Here is a 6,610-nt window from a genome sequence, read left to right as displayed (position 1 = left end):
TGATTTGAGCTCTTAGCTGCTTGACTCGTTTACACCCCTAGTAAAACTAGGGTCACTAATTGGATTGGTTTCAAAAACTTGATAACATTGTAAATAGTAAATTACAAAACTACTTTAAACTTTATCTTTATTTGATATGTTCATCTATGAAAAAACTCGTTATGCTATATCCTTTTGGTATGTAAGGCTCCTTAGTATTTAGTGATGCTCAAATAACGCTTTAAGAGCATTGTGAAAGCTCACCTTTTTATTTATATACAAACTAAAGTAAATTAGAAAACCAGTAATCACACTGATTACATGCTTCCATAACAAGTATTCATTGTGTCAAATTAGACAAATATAAATATGTAAACCAACAATAGAAAGAAAAAAAAAAGCAACCATATACACACCAATCCCAAGCAATCAAGAATGAAAAGCATCCCTAAATCTTTCAACTTTCTTCAGATTCTATCATCTTCCTGCTTCTGATCCTGCTTCTACATCTCCCATGGCTGAATCTCCTCTTTGACTTTGACTTTGACTTTGACTACTTCCTTGACCCGGGTGTGATAGCAGCCACTGGCGGGACCGCTCCATCGAGATCTCCCTTGAAATCTCAGGACTGTTTGTGGCTTTTACAGACAGACGACACACCGGGCAAGTCGATTGCTTTCTTAGCCACAAATCAATACAAGAAAGATGAAAACTATGCCCGCATTTTGGCATAATTCTTAGCACCTCTTTCTCTTGGTATTCACCTAAACATATTGTACACCTGGGAATTTTTCAAAAAAAAAAAAGTCAACTACCTGTAAAATGTCACTTTTTTATGGTTCTAAGTTCTAACATCTAAATGTCACTTACTGGGCATCTTCCATGGAACCGAAGGCTTCACGGTCAAATTTCATAGTGGGAATGGCTGCAACCATAGCTGGTTCAAGGCCTACGACCCGGTGCTCTTGCTGTCAATGTGTTTCCAAATGGTTAGGTTAGAATAAAATCCTCATAACACAGAAACACGTAACGCGTAACGGGTAACCAAATAAATTATATTTCGAGTTATATGGAGCACATAACATTTGGAGTAGCATATTAAGAAATGTAAGGCACAAATGTTATAGGAATAGAAAGCATACCCTTTCAAGGTCAATCCTTGAGTCAATCTCAAACAATTCGCGTGATTCATACCGACGAAAGCGCCCACAAAAGAGTCTAGCACAGACAAATACAATGAAAGTGGCACTCATTGCAAAGCCTATAACTGTAGTAATCAAATTCATGCTTTTACCAAACATCTAATGACCCTAATTAATCTAAGAAAGGAATATGAATTAGCAAAACCCTAATTACAAAATGAGATTCAAGACAATTGTTCAATCAACTTCCATAAAAGATTTTGGAAAACCCAACACAATGAAAAATCAAACCCAGAATCCTAATTATCCTAATAACAGAGTGGATTGAACAACAAAGAAAACAAATCAAGATTAAGATCCAAGATTAACACATAATTATGAGGGTTTAAGAAAGATTTCAAGAAACCCAACAAAAAGAGTTCAACTTCTGACAGATTTAACCAAAAAGATTGAGAATTGACCAACACCCAGATCAAGATTCATTGAAAAAATGATGAAAGTTACAGATGGAGGAGAAATACTGGCGAAAAGATGGAATCTGCTTCTCTTTGGGTGGACTCAAAGTTAAAGAAGGTGAAGGCCATTGATTGATTGATGGAGGTGTAGATGAGAAGAGAGGAAAATTGAGACAATTAATTCTTCTTCTCATTTTCTTCTTGGCTTGCTTCTTTGGACTTGTATCTCATGTGGGTCCCACTTCAATGGCTAAAGGGACCCACTCTTGGAGAGTGTTGCCTTGATTTCTTATCCATATTTAGAATTATCTGATCATAACAAACCTATATGTAGCAAAAAAAAAAAGGATATAATTATATGAAGATAAGAAAAAGAAGGTTTACACTCTATGAGTGAATAAATTCTAAAAAGATCCACAACAAAAGTGAATTTATGGCGGCTTTCTTACTTCCTTTTAATGTTTTCTTTTTAATTTTTTTTTGAATTTCAATTTTCTTTTACGACCAAATTTGGATATCATTCCACACGAAAAAGGGCAATTACAAAGTAATGACAGGTAGTCGGGCAACAAGTTGCGCCGCCACCCCATTTTGAATATATATAAGAAAATATATTAATTCTTTTTTATTATTTTCCTTTTAATCTAAGAAAATATATATAACATATTAATTTGTAACTCTTATGTATTTATATGTTAAGTTCACTTATTATAAAATGTACTGTTATGTGACATGACATGATATTGTAAAACACCAAGATCCGACCCAACCCCACTTGACCCGGGAGTTATTGCTTCAACATTATCTATCATTCTTTAACTATTTTAGAATTATGATACATTATTAATATTAATGACAAAATGTCAATTATAGTATTTCATTGTTATATTGGACCATTGATTATAAATAATTTATTTAATATAAAAAATTGACTGTTGATGGATGCAAAGGTGGAGACTTTTATGTGATTCTTGATTCTCTCACTTAAATAGTTTATACTCATGACTCATCTTGATGCCTCCAAGGTTGTTCCCCAATATGTTGAAAGTCCCTTGAGTTCCATTCGTTTACAAATAAAGTACTTAAGTTTGAGTATTTATATTTGTATCCTCAAATGTACAAATTTCATTCACATTTGAACCTATCATCATTACATCGTTTCTATATGAGCTCATTTGTGTGCATGGTTCAGTTTAAGTCCATGAATCCGTCTAAACTGGTCATTGATTTGGTTTCATAGTCAGGGTTTTTTTTCCCTACTTTTCAGTTCGTCAGCTTTAAAAATTTCAAACCATGGCGAATGGTTGGTTTAGGTTTATACCAAAAAGCGGTCGTATAAAACCATACTTGACCATTAGATTACGCTATAATTTTTTTTTTAAATATTTCAGTTATAGCTCGTTTATTATTTGTATCTACTTAGCTCGTTTATTATTTGTATCTACTGATTGTACGAAAGCAGTATTTATTCTTTACACAACTCTACTTAGGTCCAAAAAAATATTTTATTTATAACTTTTTTTTACTCTCATAAGGCTATAACCTTGAAGGAAACATAGAATGTGATACCCGTTCCATCATTTTAGCTAACAAAGTGAGTAATGTTTGGTTGGTTTTTATATATATGGGGGGGGGGGGGATATTGCACGGTCCTCCCAACCGCTGGAGTGATCCCACTCCACAAGCTAGCTCAGCCCCATAGCTGCCTGGCGGTGAATACCCCATCCTGAGCTGAGTCCGTTTCCTTCTGGGAAGAAGGTGGCCGATTGTCCCCGTGCCTGGACTCGAACCTGGGTCTCTATGAAGAGTAGGGGTGAGGCTGGCCAACTGGGACACCCCAGTTGGTTGGTTTTTATATATATATCCTTTTCATTAGAGTATAAACGAGCCAAGCTGAGCCTGGGCTCGTTTAACTTATGAAAGCTTAAGGTGGGCTCGGTTTGAGCTTTAGTTCTAAAGCTTGAGCTCAACTCGTGGGTAGTTTGTCTAGCTTGAGCTCGCCTTGTTTATTATTTATTAATATAATTATATTAGTTAGTGAAAATTTTAAATAAAAATGGGTTTTAACGTGCGAAGTGAGCAAATAACGTGCGCAATTATGTATTAAAACATACGTAATTAGGGTTAACCCAACGTACGCGTAATCTTCATGTCTGATGGCATGCGGAATTTAAATTTTGTAACGTGCGTATTTTAAAAATGAGCATGTGTAACTCCTCCGTGCCTTAAGGGGTTACCGTACAATAACCTTCCCCATATTAATTATAAGTATCTTTTTTATAAATTTTATATATAACATAATATACGTATATATATTTATTATTTCGTTATTTTTATTATAGTTTATAAATAAAAATTATATTTATATAAAGAGATATTTAATATATTAAATAGAAATGAAATAGATTATAGCCTTGTTTAGGCTTACAAGCCGGCTCGGGCTTGATAAATGAAATTTGGGTCCGGGCTTGTTTACTAAACAAGCTTATTTTAGGCTCGGGCTCGGCTCGTTTTGAGTTTTTTTTTTTTTTTCCAGTCGCTCGTACTTACACCCCTAGTTTCGATCTAGTAAAGTAGCCACGGCAAATAATTGTGTGAAATATAGGTTCATATAAAGTATTTCAAAACTCGATTAAACTTGTTGCATGTTCAAACATAGATTGTGGGCCAGTAGGTCATCCACAAGAAATAAACGAAAAAAGAATAAAGGTTCCCCAAAATTCAAATGTGCCATAAATCAAGTTGTAAACTTGCGATCCAAGATAGAAAAATATTCAAAGCAAAAACAATTATTATTTTAAATTAAGATTCCTAACCCTAACTCATAATTTTACCTTATGACTCGGCCATTCTGGATTCCACACAAATGGGACCCCAGAATTGATTGGAACCTACTTTAATCGATTGATTTTGGAGGAGTCGTATTTATTCAAATTAATATGATGAAGATGACGCATACGCACATAATAAAATTTAAATATCATATAAAAGAAAGTATTATTAATACTCCATTTCCAATTCAAGGATTAGGATCAAATACAAAGGATTCTAATTGTAAGAAGTGTAAGAAGGATTTATGAGGTATAGTTTTTTTTTGCCGGGGGGGGGGGGGGGGGTTTAGGTTTTTTGGTTGTGGGGGGGGGGGGGGGGGGTTAGGTTTTTGAGTGGTGGTGGTGGGGGGGGGGGTGTTTAGGTTTTTGGTGGTGATGTAGTGGGTTTAGTTTTAGGTTATTAGACACTTGTCACTGTATAAATCTTTCTTACACTTCTTACAATTAGAACACTTTGTAGAATAACTTGACCCATTAGTCTATAATAATATTGTATCTCCTCTTTGTTAAAGATGTGAAGGGTTTCAATTATAGATGGTTAATAGAAGTATCTAGGAGTAGATTGATTTGCTCTATATAAAAACAATAACACTACAATTTTATTTCCATGAATAGTTGCTGAGTGCCCAAACGTTTATACAATTTATATACATTTTGTGCGGTATAAAAACATAACAAAACAAATGCAGCCCAAGCGGTAGGCTTCTCATTTGCATTCAGACACCACTCGGCTTTGAGTTTCACGTAGGGTGTACGGTTTGGTTCAGCTTGGTTCAGTTATTAGCTTCAATCAAAACTGAAGTAAGTCATTGCTTAATCTATTTTATTAACCGATTTATTTTCGTTTAAATCGGCGTGGTCTATTCGGTTAGTTTGTCAGTTTGGTTCAGTTAATTTTGGTTAATACCGAAAACTAACTTGGGCTAAAAGTTTTGTTTATAAATACTTGAAATTGAGGTATAAATACATTAAGTAGGAGTATAAAATACAAAATGAAGGTATAAAAGACAAAATGAAGTTCTAAAACATGAAATACATTACAACGAGGTATAAAACATGAAATTAAGTTATAAAACATAAAACACATTACAAAACGAATGGTTCATTCGCGGTTGGCGATTCTTACCCTTTTTCCTTTAGTTTTTGAGTAAACTGTCAAAATGGTCCCTAAGGTTTGGTCACTTTTGTCACATTAGTCTAAAACTCAAATCTTTTGAATCTGAGTCCCCGTGGTTTCAATTTTGTTGCTATTTTCATCCAAAATTAAAATCTGGTCAGATTTTTCAATTAACATCCAACTTTTCTGTTTTTTTCCTCCCTTTTAATGAATGGCAAAATGATCTTTTAACGTTTTATTATAAAAAATTAAAAAAATCTGACCATTTTTCCCTTCATTAAAAGGGATGAAAAAGACAAAAAAAATCTGGATGTTAACTGAAAAATCTAATCAGATTTTGCTTTTGAATGAAAATGACAACAAAATTGAAACTACAGAGACTCAGATTCAAACAGGGGCAGAACCAATGCTACGTGAGCCGTAGCACGGGCTACGGCTGAAGTCCGCATACGTAGTGTATTTTTTATATTTTTTTGGTTTTAAACAAAAGATACCCCTAACCAACCCAAATTTATAAAATAAGGGAGTCCGATTGAAACAATAACCCAATTGATTAGATAAGCCAACTAATTAGATTAGCCCAAAAAAAACACAAAATACGTATGGCGGCATTCTTTCTGACCATCGCTTAGGTTCTGGAAGAAAACCAAACGTCGTTGGGCATCCTTTACGCACTGGTCTCCTGTTTTGCTGCTGCCAATAACACTGGTTCGATAAAAGAATCCACAATCCTGTTGTTTGTTGCTGCGATAACACTGGTTTCGGCCGTTCCGCCCCTGCTTAGGTATTTGTTTTTTAAACTAAAAGACGACGACGTGATTAAACGATTTCAAGCTATGAAAAAATGACAAATTTATTAGGTATTTATTTTACTTTATTTATTTATTGTCTTTTTTTAATATTTTTATTTATTGTCGTTTTTAATATTGTTTGATTGTACGATAAAATTTTTTTTGAGGATACCTCTGATTTAGTGGGCTAGTTCCGCCACTGGATTCAAAATGTTTAAGTTTTGGACTAAAGTTACCAAACCTCTGGGACCATTTTGGCAGTTTACTCTTAGTTTTTTTTTTTTCGATTTTTTCA

General features: G+C 34.1%; 1 protein-coding gene across 1 annotated transcript; it reads right to left on the bottom strand.

Moving 5' to 3' along the window:
- Positions 1-229: 229 nt before the first annotated feature.
- Positions 230-1,855, bottom strand: LOC110937679 (RING-H2 finger protein ATL7). The gene is made up of 4 exons (XM_022180130.2): positions 1,643-1,855; positions 1,122-1,197; positions 850-947; positions 230-760 (listed from the first exon to the last, which is right to left on the bottom strand). The coding sequence occupies exons 1-4, from the start codon at positions 1,768-1,770 to the stop codon at positions 457-459; spliced, it is 606 nt and encodes a 201-aa protein (XP_022035822.1). The 5' UTR covers positions 1,771-1,855; the 3' UTR covers positions 230-456.
- Between the last annotated feature and the right edge of the window lie 4,755 nt (positions 1,856-6,610).

The sequence above is a fragment of the Helianthus annuus genome, chromosome 4 (genome assembly GCF_002127325.2).
Source record: "Helianthus annuus cultivar XRQ/B chromosome 4, HanXRQr2.0-SUNRISE, whole genome shotgun sequence".
In the NCBI taxonomy this organism is placed as follows: domain Eukaryota; kingdom Viridiplantae; phylum Streptophyta; class Magnoliopsida; order Asterales; family Asteraceae; genus Helianthus; species Helianthus annuus.
The sequence above is the reverse complement of the archived record's forward strand: the minus strand, read 5'-3'. Positions and strand labels throughout refer to the sequence as shown.